This window comes from Odocoileus virginianus, chromosome 23 (genome assembly GCF_023699985.2).
Source record: "Odocoileus virginianus isolate 20LAN1187 ecotype Illinois chromosome 23, Ovbor_1.2, whole genome shotgun sequence".
Classification (NCBI taxonomy): Eukaryota; Metazoa; Chordata; class Mammalia; order Artiodactyla; family Cervidae; genus Odocoileus; species Odocoileus virginianus.
In genome coordinates this window covers 42,750,316-42,769,469 of record NC_069696.1, presented here as the reverse complement: position 1 = coordinate 42,769,469, position 19,154 = coordinate 42,750,316, and the positions used below count along the sequence as shown (strand labels likewise).

Genomic DNA, 19,154 nt, shown 5'->3' with positions numbered 1-19,154 from the left:
TTGTGGGAAATTACAGGGTCCCACTCCAACAGGCAGCATGTGCCTCCTCCTCCTGGGAGCCTCTTAAGGCATGACTTCTTTGACCTTGCACTCAAAGCCAGGATGGGTCAACAGGCACTGCCAAGAAAGCAGAAAAAAGAAAAAGGAAATCCTACTGTTTTTCAGTGTTTGTCAGCTCAAAAATACTCTGTTTTCCATGGAGGAGTGTTGTGGTCAGTGCTCACTAAGCAGGTACCTTATTCTTTCCAGATGAGACTGCTTCTGTGTCTCTGCCCCTCTTGACAAAATGGGGCCTTTTAGGTGACTGGGGTGTACCCTGACGGTAAAGCACAGTGCCAGGGGCTGGTAGTCTTCTTTCTCTTTTCCTCATTCTCTTGCATGAGTGTGCTTATTCTTGGCTTCAGGCCTGGAATGAGGTCAGTTCAGCAGACAAGAGTGGTGCATAGGCAAAGGTCAGTGCTGGCCTCACATGTTTCTTGGGTGGAACCCTGTGAAATTCTTTGTAAATCAACTCTCCTATTAACTTGGCTGGTGGCCCTAAAACAAGCAGTGATGATTCCACCAGGGCGTTCCTGAGGGTCCCAGGCAGCAGGAAGATGCAGGCTGAAGGACCTGACAACCTCAGCTCAAATTTTGCTTCTGTCACTTACCTGTGACTTTAAGCAAAGAAACTCTTGGAACCTCTGCCCAGCTGTGATCAGGAAGAGCTCTCAGAGCATCTCTGAGGCTGAGAGGAGATGCTGAAGGCACTGATGCCACGGCAGCAGCTGCTGTGCCTTTGCTCATCCCGTCTCATCTGCTCTGAATTACCCCAGAGAAGGCAAGGGTTTGTTCCAGGTCACAATGGTAGCAGATGGCAGAGTCCAGATCAGAATCCAATGAGGTCTAAGTCAAAAGTCCACATCCTCCTTTGCTTACCTCCCCATCTCACAGTCATGAGCCGTTTCATACTTTTTAATGCACTTCTATTCACTAGCTCTTCCAAGTGCTTGGAGAGGAACACCATGTATATTTAACATATTTGACACCCTGCACTTATGTGTTTAAATGACTTGCCCAAGTGGATGCTGTGGGCCCCAGGGAATATGAGGCTGGCAGGAGGACCCAGGTTTCCTGAGCCCAGGCCAACCAAGGATGGTGCAAAGATGTGGGGATTAGAGCAGTGAGTTTCAGCAGTAGACATCTCAGCGTTAAACTCTTGTAAGGAAAACAATTTGATGATCCAGGTGATGTCACCTTCAACTTGGCAAGTGTCAGACTGAAATGACTGTTTCAGTTTGCTTCTGTTTATCCTTAGAATGGTGGCCTTTTGGCATCCAAAGGAGGAAAGAGACCCTTAGAACTCTTTACAGAATGTGTGTTTGTGTGTGTGGTATATACACATATGCATACACACACACACGAGTCCATTCTCATTATTCACAGTAGTTACACTCTGTAACATTGCAACAAGCACTGAATTAGTGAATCCTGAACTACTGCTCCTAGAGGAATATAGGATTCGGTTCCTGCAAGCTTATGGCTACATCTTCATCAACTCACCAATATATAACCTTGTTATGTGTGCTTCCTTTTAAAGACAACTTATTTAATATACATGGTTGATTCATTAACAGTGAATTTACAGCCAACGGCAATGGCAAGCACCATGACTCATATCTGAACAAAGTGTATCTAACCCATGCTTTTTTTTTTTTTTCTATAAGAAACATCACAGCCTGCTTGGGATTAGGAACACAGCACTCCAGCCCTATGCTGGGGAGCCACTTTAAACAATGAAATCACCAACAAAAAGTACAAAAATGCAAAAGTGTGACACGAAAGACAGCAAGAAGAGGGTGCTTGTTTACAGGCTGAAACAAGAAGGCAGAGCTGACCTCAGTTGGGAAGGAACATGCGAATTATTCACCGCTCTGCACGTGTCTGTGAATGACCACTGAACAGGCTGCGAGAATTGATTCTAGGGTGATGAATACATTTTTAGTGAGTGGGTAAACTCATAAATGCAGAATCTATGAATAATGAGAACCCGCAGTGTTTATCGTGCTTATACAGAGAGTAACCTCATGCCAGAGGCTCTGAGAAGCAGAGTACGGTGTTTACAATTTTCACTCGGGGTAAAGAATGGATGGAACTGCCTTCAGAGCCCATTTTGTTGGAGAGAAGCAGAGAGTAAAGCAGGCAGTGGTCATCCGGGGTGGGCGGGATTTGGTGGATGGTGGAGCTGAGAGGGAGGGTGGGCGGGGGTACCGAGCATGGGTCCCTGTCCCTTCTTCCCCTCACAGCTTGGCAGGGCCTTGAACACTCCTTCCCTGAACACCCTGCAGGGTGGAGCCTCTCTCCTGCTCTCACCTGACTTGGTTTCTGCTGAGCATGAAACACAGAGCGACTTTCCTCCCTGGTCGTCGCCCAGGTGCTGGGGGAGCACTCTATGTCTTAAGTGTTCCCCTGGGTTCCGTTTCCGCATTTGCTCATTTTCTAGTCCTTTCTCTCCATTACTGTGTCAGCTGACTACCTACTCCCACTTACAAAAGCAGATAGTGCTGGGAAATCTCACTGAGAGAATCAGCCCGAGAGAAGAGATGGAGTCCAGGTCACCGGGAGCTGAGGACAGCAGCAGCCCTGGTGGAGCCGGGATGTGCAAGACGTGGGGGTGTGCAAGATGCAGCGGTGTGCAAGAAGCCGGGGTGTGCAAGATGCTGCTGGGGACAGCGCATTGGGAGCTGTCAGTCTGACCCCCCAGAATACACAGGCCATCTGCTGGGTCACCTCAGCCCTGCACTCAGCACTCCAGGCTGCTCTTAGTAGAACAACACACCCTGGGCACCGGGGAGTGTTAGGATGCCCGGGTCTGGCCTTACTAAACTGTGACCATGGCAACGCCCTTTATCTCTCAGAACTTAGAAGCCAGAACCAGGCTGCCCGGGGTTGAACCCCAACTCTGCCACCTACTCCCAGTGTCTCAGTTTCCTCATCTGTCAAGTAGGGGTACCCACAGGATTAATCTCTTCCTCATAGGGTGATTATGAGGATAGTAGTCAATGAGTAATTGATAAAGCACTTAGAACAATGCCTCCACAGAGTAAACTCCATAGAGAATTAGCTTTTACTATCACTCTGGCTATTATTATTACTACTGTTCTTAATCTCTCAAGTATGGAATGGGGTGGAATCATCTCAGAAGACTTTCTCTCCCTTCCTGTTCTGATCCTGGGGGTGGGGTGCTGCCTCACTGGATGGCCTTGGGCAAGACCCTTCTCCTCTCTGGGGCCCCGGGTTCTTATCTTCTAAGTGAGGTGCTGGGACTCAAGCCCTGAAAGTCTGAATTTACAAAATAAGGAGAAGGAGACTCCAAGGCTGGGGTTTGTTATCTTGCCCTCTCTTGGGGATGCTAGAAGCCAATTTTGCTTACTTTAAGAATTTACCCAGAATTTAATTTTTCTCCCCTTTTGGTCTATCATGAGCAGCTGCCTATCTCATCTTAGTTGAGATAAGCAGTTAAGTCATCAGATTAACAGTTTATATTAGCAGTGGGTTTTGCCTTGAGAGTCTCATGGACGGAGGAGTGGTGGGCTACAGTCCATGGGGTCACAAAGAGTTGGACATGACTGAGAGACTTCACTTTCACTTTTAAAGCTCCCATTCACTGAGTGTTGACCCAGCACCTTCCCAAGCCTGGGCTGATTGATTCTATCATCATTACAACTCCGGGAGGGAGATTATTGTCCCCATATTAGACACGAGGAAATCGAGGCACAGAGAGATTATGCAACTTGGTCAATGACACACAACTAGTAAATGATAAATCCAGATTAAAATCAGTATCCCTGCTTTCTACAAATGCTACCCCCATAGGCAGTTCGCCAAGAACTCAACTTCTATGATGATAACAGATACACCATCCCTTTCAATAGGCTGCTCATAGTATTGATCAAAACCACAGATTCTTATCACTGGAAGATACTGTAGCAGTCAATCTTCAAGGTGTGTTAAACTTTGGAAGGATCATGGCCCCTGTGAAGAGGTGAAAGAAGCTATGGACCCCTTCCATCGCAAAAACAAACAAACAAACAAAAAACACATATCCACATAAAAACATAAACAGAGGTGTCTCAATGTCACCAAGTTCAAGCATCTCAGGCTAAAAATCTCAAATAATGCTTAAATTCTCTTGAAACTCTCTAGTACATATTTATTTTTGCTCCAATTCTGCATTATGAGAACTTCCAACACAAAGCAGCTGTTCATTTCATTAATGTTCACCTCTGATTGTTAGAAAGTTGCTCTTTCAACACCACTGACATGCATTTCCCCCGGACTTCAGTCCCATTTTTGGCTCCTACATGTTACTAATACATAGAAACATCCAGCCTACCTTCCCAGGACAATTCTCCATGTTTCTGAGGATGCCAGCCACACTGTCTCTGGCCCTCCCAGGCAGGAAGGCTCTGCCCTCCGCTGCTCAACTCATTTTCTCCTGAACACATTCATTTATCAGTGATTCTCTCAAACATCCAGAGCCTGTTGATAGTCCAGAACGTAATACAATGTTCTAGCCATGGAGGGACCGTGCAGTGCAGGATTCTCACTTTATTTAGGAAATTGGATCTTCATTAATATGCCCTAATAAAGTTAAAAAAACACCTTATTTTATTTTTAAATACAACACACACAGAGAGACTTGCCTGGTATAAGATGACAGTTCAGTGAGCTAACAATCACAGAGCAAACATCCACATAAGCACCACCCAAGTCAAGAACTAGGCTTGAACCACTCCTGCTATACCCCCATGCCTCCCTCCTCCACAAAGGTAACTTCTATTATTTAATGGGCTTCCCTCATATCTCAGTTGATAAAGAATCTGCCTGCAATGCAGGAGACTCGGATTCTATTCCTGGGTTGGGAAGATCCCCTGGAGAAGGAAATGGCAACCCACTCCAATATTTTTGCCTGGAGAATCCCATGAACAGAGGAGCCTGGCAGGCTACATGGGGTCACAAGAGTTGGACATGACTGAGTGACTTTCACTTTACTTTACTTCATTCTCTTAAGGTAGTAATCTTGTTTTTCTTAAAAGTTTTATCATCTTATATGTATGCCACACAGCACTATAGATTAGTTTCCCTGGCTTTGAATTTTATATACATGGAATCATATACATAGGCATCCTTCTGAATCTGACCATTCATTCATTGGCATGTTTGTGAGATTCAGGCATGTTGTTGTATATTAGTTGTAATTTATTCATTTTCATTTCTGTAAAATTCCCATTTGCCTGAATTTACTGCAATTTGTTTATCTACTAATATTTTATTCCTAATGGACACATGGACTGTGTCCAGATTTTGGTAACTATGAACAAGCTACTATAAACACTGGAGCACTCACACACATGCATTTAGGTTGGATATACCTAAAAAATGGGCTTCCCTGGTGGCTCAGAGGTTAAAGCATCTGTCTGCAAGGTGGGAGACCTGGGTTCGATCCCTGGGTTGGGAAAATCCCCTGGAGAAGGAAATGGCAACCCACTCCAGTATTCTTGCCTGGAGAATCCCATGGACCAAGGAGCCTGGTGGGCTATAGTCCACGGGGTAGCAAAGAGTTGGACACGACTGAGTGAATTCACTTTACCTAAAAAAAAGAAACTCTTTATAATTTCAGCTTAGTAGATAATAGGAACACCTATTCCAAAGTAGTTGTATCAACTGACACTTTCAATAGACAGCCAGTGGGAATTTGCTGTATGATGCAGGGAGTCCAGAGCCAGTGCTCTGTGACAACCTAGAGGGGTGGGGTGGGGTGAGGAGGGGTGTGGGAGGGAGGCCTGAGAGGGAGAGGACATATACATATACCTGTGGCTGATTCATGTTGATGTATGGCAGAAACCATCACAATATTGTAAAGTAATTAACCTCTACTGAAAATCAAATCAAATCAAACAAACTGACAATTTCACTAGCTCTGTGGGTATGTTCCAAATGTTCCACGCTGTTGCCAGCACTTAGAATTACTTATCTTTTTAACTTGAGCTAGTCTAGTGGTTTTATAGTGGCGTCTCATTGTGGTTTTCATTTGCATTTCCCTAGTGATGAACACAGTTGAGCCCATTTTCACCTGTTTATTGGTGTTTATGGATTAGAGCTTTTGGGAACTCCTGAACAATCTGATTCATATTGAACTTGTAGCCAGATGAAACGGTTTCTGACAGAGGATGCTGTTTAGTCATAACTCCCTTATTGACTTCAGCTGGATTTTGGGTTCTGAAAGCAGAACCAAATACTCTTAGTAATAATGACGGCTAATACTTCTCGAGTATCTACTGCGTTCCAAGCACTGAGCTATATGTTTGACATACATAGTGTCTCTTAATCCTCACAACCAGTTTATTAGGTTGATACTATTATTATCCTCTTTTTACATAAGATAATACTAGGGTAGTAACTTAACCTAAGGTCTGATAACTAAAAAGTAGATTCAAATCACCACTTCAGTCACTATAAGAAACTGACTCCCAAAGATGGAAACACATGACTACAATTTAAAAAAAAACACTTTAAAATGATTAAAAGCTGAAAAATAAAATGGACATGTAGCTGTCAAATGGAGAAAAATCTTTGCAAAGTATGACACAGGATGAATGCTGATAATGTGTAAAGAGTTTTTACAAGTTAATGAAAGGACATGCATCTCAAAAACTGGTCAAATGTTTCTTGGGTCCTGTAAATCTGGAAAATTCTGCACAAGTTTTTATGTTCTTCTACCCCCAGGAGGTATATGAGCAAACTGAATGAATCTGAGAAGTTTTGCACTAGAAATCTACTTTACATGGAATTTTCATAATTGACAAAAATAGCCTTTAGCATACTGATGAATCACAATCCTTCGAAGCAGACTGGTGAACTCTACAGTAACCACTGTGCATGCTTAGTCCCTCAGTCGTGTCCGACTCTTGGAGACCCCGTGGGCTGCAGCCCGCCAGGCTCCTCTGTCCATGGGGCTTCTCCAGGCAAGAATACTGGAGTGGGTTGCCATGCCCTCCTCCAGCGATCTTCCCAACCCAGGGGTTGAACCCAGGTCTCCCGCATTACAGGCAGATTCTTTACCGTCTGAGCCACCGGGGAAGTCCATAATAACCACTATTTCCTTTGATTTCTAATCTGGTAAAACTTTCAACAAAGGAAACGAAATTAGTTTCGTCCCGGGTTTCTCAACTTTGATGCTATTGACATCTTGGACTGGATAATTCTCTGTTGTGGTGGGGGTGGTGGTGGTGCAGTCTTAGGCATTTCAGGGTGTTCAGCAGCATGTTTGGTTTCTGCAGCGTAGATGCCAGGTGTCACTAGCACCCCCCTCATCCCCAGTTGTGACAATCAAAACTGCCTCCAGACATAACCAATGCTCCCCCGGGGAAGACTACCCTCCCTCACCCTCTTAAGAACCATTGGTCTGGCCTTTCTGGTTTCTTGAGAACTCCTGTTGCGCCACCTGATTGCCTCCTAACTATCTAAGTGCTCCCCAAGCTGCACAGCACTTCACTCTATTTTGATATCTCGGCCCTGTGGCATCCACTATTCTTTGTTTTAGTATAAGAGGGTCCATCTCTTGACTTGGAGTCTCTCTTGTTTGTTAGAATTCCTTAGATCTCCAGGCACACCACACCCTGTGGTTTCCTTGATGTGGAACCTCTTTTCATCCTTCCACCCTGCAGGTGGAATTAAGCTCCTTCCTTCAGTCATCTCTGTACTCCCTGCACAGCCTTCCAGCAGACCCTCGGCATGTGTTATCCTTACTTATCTCCGCAATTGCCTCATTTTCTGAGAGCAAGGACTGAGTCCTATTCATCCTCTTATTGTCAGCAGAGAGTAGGCACCGATCAATACAAACGAAGGAGAAAAACAGACTTGAGGAGGGTCAGGAATTTCAATCATGGGATCCTGGGTGAATTTCCAGAAAGACTGAGTTAATTCACAGCCTCTTCACCAATTTCTTCCTGGAAATGTTCTCCTTGCTTCTCTCCAGGCAGACAATCTTTCTTCTGGAGAGAAGGTAAAAGTCCTGTAGAAGGTACCGTCCTGTTTTTCTCCTCTTTAGCCATGAATATGACATCATCTGCTCAGTTGGCATGTCCAGACCGTTCCTGATACTTTTCTCATTCCAAACAGAAGGAGAAAAGCCCTTTTCCCTTGATCTCAGCATTTTTTGCAAACCTCAGTTTATTCCAGCCAGTGACACTTCTCATGCTTGGAGATGAGTCCTCCTTTCCATGTTCTGGGAGTTCCTCTTGGGCCTGCATCTCTGGGAGGCATCCCCTCCTCCGACATTGCGTCAGTCTCTTTAAGTATTTCCTTCTTTTTATTTCCTGTCTGGGATTATTTTAAGCTTTAGAAACGGAATTTAATTCTTGGGAACCTTCTAGCTTTACCAAAGCTGTCCAAGATGGTGGCAATGGGCAAGAAGAAAAGGACATTTTTGAGAAACATTAATAAAGGGCAAGTGACAGGACATGACGGCCACGTGGGCACGGAGGAGGGGAGATGATTCCCGGACTTCTGTTTGAAGACAACGGAGGGACCGGTGACTCCTGTTGTAAAGAGGGTCCCGGGAAGAGGAGGCGGATGAGGACGAGAAGGGAGAGTGGGCTCTCGGAAAAGAAAATGGGTGTGGTCTGGGACTTGGAGAGACTGAGGTTTCCTGGGGGGACCAGTGGAGACGCAGAGGAGGTAGCTGGGCAGAAGAGCCCGACGCGCGGCGCAGCACGTGCGACCGGAGGGCTGCTGGCGTGGAGATGGGAGCTGCAGTAGATAGTAGCCGAGGGCTCAGATAGTGTGTGCTGATGGAACAGACGAGGCTAAAGAGGGAGCAGGAAGGAGAGCTCTGGAAGGAGACGGTGAAGGAGCGATCCGAGAGAGAGCCAGAGATCCAGGAGAGGGGCATGAATCTCCGGGCAGAAAGGAGGACCAGCAGCTTCAAATGATGTAGAGAGGTCAGTTCAGATATGGACGGAGATATGACCGCTGAATTAGCAGCAGAGGGTCGTTGAGGACCACGGGGAGGGCAGCCTTAGGAGGGCAGGGAGCTGTAGTCAGATGACGGGATGGAGGAGAGGTAGGGAGAGCAGGCAGTGGGAAACCGACTTAGGGTGAAAAGGGAGTCAGTCAACCAACCAGCAAACTGAGGGGCTTGGGTGCACCCGGGGCCATTCTGAGCAGTGGGTACCTAGGGAGCAAACAGGTAAGAGCTCTGCCCTCACAATGTGTACTTTTTAGGGAGAAGAAGGAGGGAGGGAGGACTTTAAAAACTTTTTAAACTTTTTTCTTCCAGTTTTACTGTGACATAACTGATAAGGATTCATTTTAAAGATGTTTATAAGAAGTATCATCATTTGCCAGATGAGGAGGCCAAAAGAAGTCAGATGGCAACTTGCTCCAGTTAACATAAAAGTCAGAGCCGAGGTCACGCCCTGACCTGTCTGACCCCTTCCATCCTTCGCTGCTTGAAGGGGATGGAGTTTAGGTGGGAAGAGGTTCCACAGAAGGCATATGGCATGGGAGGAGTGGGAAGAACACAAGTGCAGGGTGCAGGGTTATTCGTGGTTGGACTGTACCTGCACAAAGCAAGGCTTCTACCGGCCCCTGCTGGCTCACAGCTGTGCTGAGCCTCCTGTGTGGGCTCAGGTTCCTCCAGTGGGGATGGCAGGCACTGAAATCTACCTGTTCTCACATGGTCCTGTTTGGGCCAGAAGCTTGAGAGGTAGCCTGTTGTGGCCCTGCCCCCAACTTCCCCATCCCCATCCCCCTTATTTAGGAGTAAATCTCTAGAAGTGCAGGCACTGATCAATATCTCTTCATGAGATTTATAGAGAGGCACCAGAAAGAGACAGGGTCTTTCTTTCTCTGTGATAGTGAGCTTAGGGACCAGAGTGGGCCACCCACAGCTGTCTAACTCAATCATCTGAAGAAAACACCAGGTAGAGATAAACAGGGCCAAGAGCTCCAATATCATTTGAGCTCCTGGATCCAGCTCTGCCTGAATCTATCAAGAATTATCTGAGACTTTCTGATGCTTGAACCAATGAATTGTCTTTTGCACTCTAACTTGAGTTGTGTTTCTATACTTGCAACTGCAAAAATCTGACAGTACAGTTTGTTACAATATGTTATAACAGAGCAGGAATCTCTTGGGCCTTCCTGGGACAGACCCCTCCCCCATATCTTCTGCTGTAGCTCCTCTCTGAAGTATTTAGATAATAGTATCCGACGCACACTTCCTGAGTTGTTTTTGCAGATGCTAAAACCATCACCGAATGGAAGAAATTAAAATTACTTGATGATCATGAGTTTCCAGACCTACTGGCGCCTAAGGATTGATCATATTAACCACTCTATGATCTCATCATCAACCAATCAGAGAATTGTACAAACTGATCACATACCCTGAGACCCCCTCCCTTACCTGGCCTTTAAGAATGCTCAGCTGAAACCCTTTGGGAAGTTGGAGGTTTTAAAGCAGGAGCCCCCAGTCCTCCTTGACAATAAATGCTGCACTCTCTTTCACCACAACCTGGGGTCAGTAGACTGGCTTTATAGCGTGCGGGCGAGTGGACCCAGGTTTGGTTCTGTAACAGTGTCAGCTCTGACTGTGTAAGATATGTTTTTGACTTTTGTGGAAACTGACTGACTCCAGGGGCTTCCTCCATGGAGCCATATGCATTCACCACCTTCTAGGTGCTAACTCTGCAGGTGATAGAGATAAGAAAGATATGTGCTTACACACAGCTGTGGAGATGATAAGAACCATCTACAAAGTGCTGTACATCCATTTCTCTGAATCTACAATCACGGGAACTGATTAGTCAGGGAGGGTTTGGCAAGTATGGCCCGAGCTGGAGAGGTGACCCATGAGAGCTTGGAGGAAGGTGCGTTATTGGGGGGGAGGGAGTGAATGTGGGGTTCCTCTAACACTCTGTTCTGGGAGGATGGGCTAAGATGGGAGTGTCGGGGGATACAGAGAGAGGGGAGCAGGTGGTTCGGGGGAGCCGCTTTGAGTATTAACATAAGGAAGAGTTTCTTCTCATACCTTTCCCATTCCGGCGTGGGCATGTCCCAGCTTAACCACCACGGGGAAGTGAGGGGCTGTGAGCTGAAAGAGACAAGAGAAAGCCACTCATTAGCATCCCAGAGCATCACTGCCAACACTCTGGTCACTAGTACCACCTGGGAAGCCCATATATATGCACATATACAGTTCTGACTGATTCATGATGTTGTACGACAGAAACCAATACAACATTGTAAAGCAGTTATCTTCCAATGAAGAAAAATGATAGTGGTCACACCAAGGTGGGAACAAGCATTTATGGGCTGCACTGCATGGGCACTGTGTTGAGTGACTGTCCTGGACTCTCACCTTTAAAGAGTGAAGGGGGAGCAGCCTGGCCTGGTTAGTTCCCTGTCACATCCCCAGCAAACAGAACATGGCCTGACCCAGGAAAGGGGCTGACATGGAATCTGTGCCTGGGTAAGACTGTGTCTGGGTAAGACTTGTAAGGCATGCACGCCTCCCTTTGTGATACAGAAGAAGAGAGGGGCTCAAATGGTCAGATACTCATCTTGGCCATGCTTACTCAGCTAGGAAGTGAGGGGACCAGGACTGAACCTAGGCTACGCATTTCCTCCTTATGCTGTTTGTATGTTGTTTGAAATAGGCTTGTTTGGCGTCTAGAAGTATACTTGGAGTTGCTTAAGGTCAGAGGTTATCCCTCCTCGTTATTTAGTAATTCCATGACTTGGTCAGCTCCAGAAGAGGTGATCATGTCCCACCCTCTGTGCCATACAGGTTTCTGTTCTGGTGCCTGTCCCTCCATCCTGGACTGTCCCCTGACACCCTAGGTGCTCTGAGAGGAGGAACCAGGTCTTCCCTCCTGGTGCCCAGCACCTGGTCTGACACATAGGAGCAACTGTAGTTGTCACAGGGGGTCTGTTGTGGGTCCCAAAGCCACGGGCTGGACCTCATCTCATTTTTCCCCACCAAGGTCTCATGAGGCAAGCAGGAAAGGTATTCTTGTAACACTTCACAAAAAGTCGAGACTCAGGCAGCTGCTGGGAAGGGGTGGAGCTGGGACACGAACTTGGGTCTGTTAGACTCCAAGCTCGATGTGATTTGTTTCCTCTAAGACCTAGGCAAAGGCTTCCTGCAATAGAGGCTGAATAAGAAATTTGTTCCCTGATATCAGGGTAAAATGTATAATATCCTAGTGCCTAGAGTTAACAAATGCAGATTTTAGAAAAGGCAATATTTGTTTTTGATTTCAAAAGCAATATGTACTCACTATAAAATTTTGGAAACTATAATAAAGTATATGTCATCATGTATAAAGAACACAATAAAAATCACCCTTGAACGTTTAATGGTTTTGGTGTATTATCTGTTTCCTTTTTTTCTTTTTTTTTTCTTTTTTTAATCTAAGTTTTCTCTTTTGATTTGTTCTGTTCTTACAAAGTTGGGAGTATAAAGCATACCCAATTCTGCCTCTTGCTCTTTCCACTTCATATTATAAGTGGTAAGCATGGTCCTGGTGGTAATATTTGTCAGATTAAGCATTATCATGGAATATTTCACAAGAGAAAAGATGTAAAAAACAATATTGTGAACATCACTTAGCTTTAGCAATAAACCATTGTCCAAACAGTTGAAGCCCCTGATGTCCTTCTTTCTCATCACATTTCCTTCCCTCCAATCTCAGATGTAACCATCATATAAATTACGTGTTTATTATTTCCTTGTGTTTATTCATATTTAACTACTACATAGGATTCCCAATAATAGACATTACACATTTAAAAGCCTTATGTAAGTGGCATCAGAAGAATCTACTCTTATACATTTTTGGGGTACATTGTGTTAGCGAGATTCATGTATGTTGATACATATAGCTCAGATTCCTGCTTAACTGCTGCCAAGTATTCCATTTGATGAGCACATTACCATTTGCCCATTTCCTGCTAATGAACACTTAGGTGACTTCTATTTTTCCAATCATAAACAATACTCATAAGGGAGCTCTGCCAGGATACAGGCACAGGCATGGAATTGCTGGGGGGGAGGGGGGCAGTTCTTGTCTCAGCTTTGCTAGATGTAGCCAAATTGCTCTGCAAAGTGGATGTACCCACCTATGCTCTCATAGGCAGGAAAAGAGATCCCAACACTTGAGGCTGAAAGACTGAAATTTTACCAACCGAAGGGGCATACAGTGAAATGAATGGGTGCATTTTCACCAAGTGGCTCTTGTTCCCAGGAAAATCGGCACCCCCAGCCATCCACTCACAGTCCCTAGACACCCTCTGCAGTCCATGAACTGCCCAGATCACTACTGGTACTTCATCTCCATCTTATTTTAGGGTGGAGCTTGAGGGGAGGGGCAACGTTGTGCTCTCTCTTCCTCTCCATTGCTCTCAAACTGATTGTTTCCCTGCATGCCGGCAGGTACTGGAAAGAACTGGATGTCAGAGTTAACCTTACTTTCTGTTTAATCTTAGACTAGATATTTAACTTCTCTGAACCCTAGTGCTCTAATATTCAAAATGGGCACAATAATGTGCTCTAATCTGCAAAATTATGAATAAAGCACAAGCTGGAATCAAGATTGCTGGGAGAAATATCAGTAACCTCAGATATGCAGATGACACCACCCTTATGGCAGAAAGCAAAGAAGAACTAAAGAGCCTCTTGATGAAAGTGAAAGAGGAGAGTGAAAAAGCTGGCTTAAAACTCAACATTCAGAAAACGAAGATCATGGCATCTGGTCCCATCACTTCATGGCAAATAGATGGGGAAGCAGTGGAAACAGTGGCTGACTTTATTTCTTTGGGCTCCAAACTCACTATAGATGGTGACTGTAGCCATGAAATTAAAAGACACTTGCTCCTTGGAAGAAAAGTTATGACCAACCTAGACAGCATATTAAAAAGCAGAGACATCACTTTACCAACAAAGGTCCATTTAGTCAAAGCTATGGTTTTTCTAGTAATCATGTATGGATGTGAGAGTTGGACTACAAGGAAAGCTGAGCACCAAAGAATTGATGCTTTTAAACTGTGGTGTTGGAGAAGATTCTTGAGAGTCCTTTGGACTGCAAGGAGATCCAACCAGTCCATCCTAAAAGAAATCAGTCCTGAATATTCATTGGAAGGACTGATGCTGAAGCTGAAACGCCAATACTTTGGCCACCTGATGCAAAGAACTGACTCATTTGAAAAGACCCTGTTGCTGGGAAAGATTGAAGGCAGGAGGAGAAGGGGACAACAGAAGATGAGATGGTTGAATGGCATCACTGACTCAATGGACATGAGTTTGAGTAAACTCTGGGAGTTGGCAATGGACAGGGAGGCCTGGCGTGCTGCAGTCCATGGAGCCACAAAGAGTCGGACATGACCGTGAGACTGAACTGAACTGACTGAACTGAGCTGACTGAACTGACTCTGCAAAATGGAGACAATGATGCCAACTCACAGGTTAGCTGGAGGAAGAAGAAAAGACATAAAGAATGTAATACTGGCACGACATAGAGGTTCAAAATCAAAGCGTAAAGTAGAGTTGAAGGGAGGAAGGAGATGACTCTGGTTTTGTGGGGCAAAGAGAGAGGTAAAGGGGGAGACTGGATGATGGAAGAAAGAGAGTAGAGGCTCCAACCTGGCAGTATCTGGTTAAGAACAGGGGAGGGAGTGAAATGAAGCCCAATGAAGGAAAGTCAGGGGACTAACCACAGGGAGTCATCAGAGGTGATTAAAATTTGGCAGTTTTAATCTGTAAGATTAAAACATGTATTAACATGTTAAGGCAGGTAGAATTTCTAGGAATGCTCCCCAAGATGTCCCACTCTAACCTCTGGAGTCTGTGATGAGATTGTCATACAATGATTGGTCTGTTATATGCACAGATGACCTTAAAACAGGGAGATTACCTTAATCAATTCACACGAGCTCTTAAAAGCAGAGAACTTTCTCAGACTGGTGGCGGAAGAGGACGGCAGAGAGATTCAAAGCATGAGAAAGTCTTAATATATCATTCCTATGCCAGGAGCTGAAGGCAGCCCCTGGCTGAAAGCCAGCAGGGAACTGGGGAACCTCAGACCTGTAGCTGCAAAGAACTGAATTATGTGAGTAACAAGAATGAGCCTGGGGGAGAACCTTGAGCTCTGGAGAACGTGGCATACCAGCATCTTGATTTCAGTTGGATGAGACCCTAAGCAGAGAACCTTGTCCCAACTGATGTACGTAACTGTGAGCTAATAAAGAGGTATTCTTTTAAGCTGCTAAATTTGTTAGAGGAGTAATAGGAAACTAATACATGTGTCCTCCTAGATACTGAAGTCCAAAGAGTGAAGTGATTGTTTTCATAACATATAGTAATGGAACTAGTCAAGCTCACGTGTTTTGAGTCATAATCAATCCCTCTCTCTACCAAGGCACACTTTCCTGGGGACCATATGCATCTCTGAGGTGCAATAAATGCTTTCCCCTAATCATAAGGATAAAAAAAATACTATAAGATCAAATCCTTAACAAAATTCTAGCAAACAGAATCCAACAACATATTAAAAAGATCATATATCATGACCAAGTGGGCTTTATCCCAGGAATGCAAGGTATTCTTTAATATCCGCAAATCAATCAACATAATACACCACATTAACAAATTGAAAGATAAAAACCATATGATTATCTCAATAGATACAGAAAAAGCTTTTGACAAAATTCAACATCCATTTATGATAAAAACTCTCCAGAAAGCAGGCATAGAAGGAACATACCTCAACATAATAAAAGCTATATATCACAAACCCACAGCAAATGTTATCCTCAATGGTGAAAAATCGAAAGCATTTCCCCTAAAGTCAGGAACAAGACTAGGGTGTCCACTCTCACCACTACTATTCAACATAGTTTTGGAAGTGTTGGCCACAGCAATCAGAGCAGAAAAAGAAATAAAAGGAATCCAGATAGGAAAAGAAGAAGTAAAACTCTCACTGTTTGCAGATGACATGATCCTCTACATAGAAAACCCTAAAGACTCTACCAGAAAATAACTACAGCTAATCAATGAATACAGTAATGTTGCAGGATATAAAATTAACACACAGAAATCCCTTGCATTCCTATATGCTAACAATGGGAAAACAGAAAGAGAAATTAAAGAAACAATACATTCACCATTGCAACAAAAAGAATAAAATACTTAGGAGTATATCTACCTAAAGAAATGAAAGATCTATACATAGAAAACTATAAAACACTGTTGAAAGAAATCAAAGAGGACACAAATAGATGGAGAAATATACCATGTTCATGGATTGGAAGAATCAATATTGTGAAAATGGTTATACCACCCAAAGCAATCTATAGATTCAATGCAATCCCTATCAAGCTACCAATGGTATTTGCCACAGAACTAGAACAAATAATTTCACAATTTGTATGGAAATACAAGAAACCTCGAATAGCCAAAGCAATCTTGAGGAAGAAGAATGGAACTGGAGGAATCCACCTGCCTGACTTCAGGCTCTACTACAAAGCCACAGTCATCAAGACAATATGGTACTGGCACAAAGACAGAAATATAGATCAATGGAACAGAATAGAAAGCCCAGAGATAAATCAACAAACCTATGGACACCTTATCTTCGACAAAGGAGGCAAGGATATACAATGGAAAAAAGACAACCTCTTTAACAAGTGGTGCTGGGAAAACTGGTCAACCACTTGTAAAAGAATGAAACTAGAACACCTTCTAACATCATACACAAAAATAAACTCAAAATGGATTAAAGATCTAAATGTAAGACCAGAAACTATAAAACTCCTAGAGGAGAACACAGGCAAAACACTCTCCAACATAAATCACAGCAGGATCCTCTATGACCCACCTCCCAGAATATTGGAAATAAAAGCAAAAATAAACAAATGGGACCTAATGAAACTTAAAAGCTTTTGCACAGCAAAGGAAACTATAAGCAAGGTGAAAAGACAGCCCTCAGAATGGGAGAAAATAATAGCAAATGAAGCAACAGACAAAGGATTAATCTCAAAAATATACAAGCAACTCCTGCAGCTCAATTCCAGAAAAATAAATGACCCAATCAAAAAATGGGCCAAAGAACTAAACAGACATTTCTCCAAAGAAGACATACAGATGGCTAACAAACACGTGAAAAGATGCTCAACATCACTCATTATCAGAGAAATGCAAATCAAAACCACAATGAGGTACCATTACATGCCAGTCAGGATGGCTGCTATCCAAAAGTCTACAAGCAATAAATGCTGGAGAGGGTGTGGAGAAAAGGGAACCCTCTTACACTGTTGGTGGGAATGCAAACTAGTACAGCCACTATGGGGAACAGTGTGGAGATTCCTTAAAAAACTGGAAATAGAACTGCCATATGACCCAGCAATCCCACTCCTAGGCATACACACTGAGGAAACTAGATCTGAAAGAGACACGTGTACCCCAATGTTCATCACAGCACTGTTTATAATAGGCAGGACATGGAAGCAACCTAGATGCCCATCAGCAGACTAATGGATAAGGAAGCTATGGTACATATACACAATGGAATATTACTCAGCCATTAAAAAGAATTCATTTGAATCAGTTCTAATGAGATGGATGAAACTGGAGCCCATTATACAGAGTGAAGTAAACCAGAAAGATAGACACCAATACAGTATACTAATGCATATATATGGAATTTAAAAAGATGGTAACAATAACCCTATATGCAAAACAGAAAAAGAGACACAGATGTACAGAATAGACTTTGGGACTCTGTGGGAGAAGGCGAGGGTGGGATGTTCTTAGAGAACAGCATTGAAATAAGTATACTATCAAGGGTGAAACAGATCACCAGCCCAGGCTGGATGCATGAGACAAGTGCTCAGGGCTGGTGCACTGAAAAGACCCAGAGGGATGGGGTGGGGAGGGAGGTGGGAGGGGGGATTGGGATGGGGAACACATGTAAATCCATGGCTAATTCATGTCAATGTATGGCAAAAACCACTATAATACTGTAAAGTAATTAGCCTCCAACTAATAAAAATAAATGAAAAAATAAAAAAATTAAAAAAAAATCAATTCAGTGGACACAAATTGAAATAAGAACTATAATGTTGCTGGCTCCCTGTTTTATGTTGTGTAGGACACACAGAAGATTGAGACAGGGTTTTCTAGAGAGATGAACTATGCAATGAAAGAGCGGAACCAGCAGTACAGTGGGTGAATCTGAGTGGGTGGTGTCATGAGCAAGTTTCCATAGAAAAGGAAGACTCAGAGAAGGATTCTGAAGGATGAGTAGCTTTGTGGGTGGGTGGAGGGAAGGCTTAGCATCCCTCAAGAGCTGAATAGTACAGAGTGCTATGGTCTTCCCATGAAGTGTGTTTAGATTCTTCATGAGCTCTAATGAATGAAGACTCAAAGGAAGGGAGGATTTATCTTATGATACTTAATATGAGTTTATCATCAATAAAGTGATTTTGGACATAATTGCTAAGTGGAATTAAATATTTGAACTGAGTGCCCTTCTCCAACACTCTTAAATGAGACTAGAGGAACATGTTAGTGGTCAAAAATAGAGGGAGTAGAAATTGACACAGAAAGTCAATCAAGGGAAATCTGAGAATTTACAGTAAGATATTTCAAAGAAAGTATTTTGAAAATGTGTTTAAAACAACGAATTTTCCTGATACTAGGAGAAAGTTTCCTTTGCCATTTTTAACTTTGGTTGAGAAAAGCATTCTTTTCAGAACCAGCTTGCAAGTCTCTGAGCTGGTGTTGTGAGAAGGAAGAGGCAATTTGGGGCCAGATTGAGGCCTTCAAATTGAGGCCTTCAAATCTGAAGGGGAGAATTTAGGTTGCTTGGATGGGCTGGAGAAATAGCCCAGTTCTGGGATAGGAGGATGACCTATCAGCTGAGGGCAGGTTAAGTTGTATTGGGAGAGGCTAAAGGGCCAGGCTTCAGCAGTATGTGAACTGTGAACTTCCAGATGTTCAAGATGGATTTAGAAAAGGCAGAGGAACCAGAGACCAAATTGCCAATATCCGCTGGATCATCAAAAAAGCAAGAGAATACCAGAAAAACATATACTTCTGCTTTATTGAT

At 43.8% G+C, this 19,154-nt stretch overlaps 1 protein-coding gene across 4 annotated transcripts in view; it reads right to left on the bottom strand.

Annotated features, from left to right (window-relative positions):
- SYN3 (synapsin III) overlaps positions 1–19,154 on the bottom strand; it is a 472,322-nt gene that overhangs the window by 59,438 nt on the left and 393,730 nt on the right. For all 4 annotated transcript variants that reach the window (XR_011483033.1, XM_070453985.1, XM_070453984.1 and 1 more), the window contains exon 7: positions 11,078–11,140. Coding sequence is in view for 3 of the 4 variants with exons in the window: in XM_070453985.1 (XP_070310086.1) it covers positions 11,078–11,140 (63 nt within the window). In the remaining variant the exon portion in view is untranslated. The remainder of the gene's footprint in view (positions 1–11,077; positions 11,141–19,154) is intronic.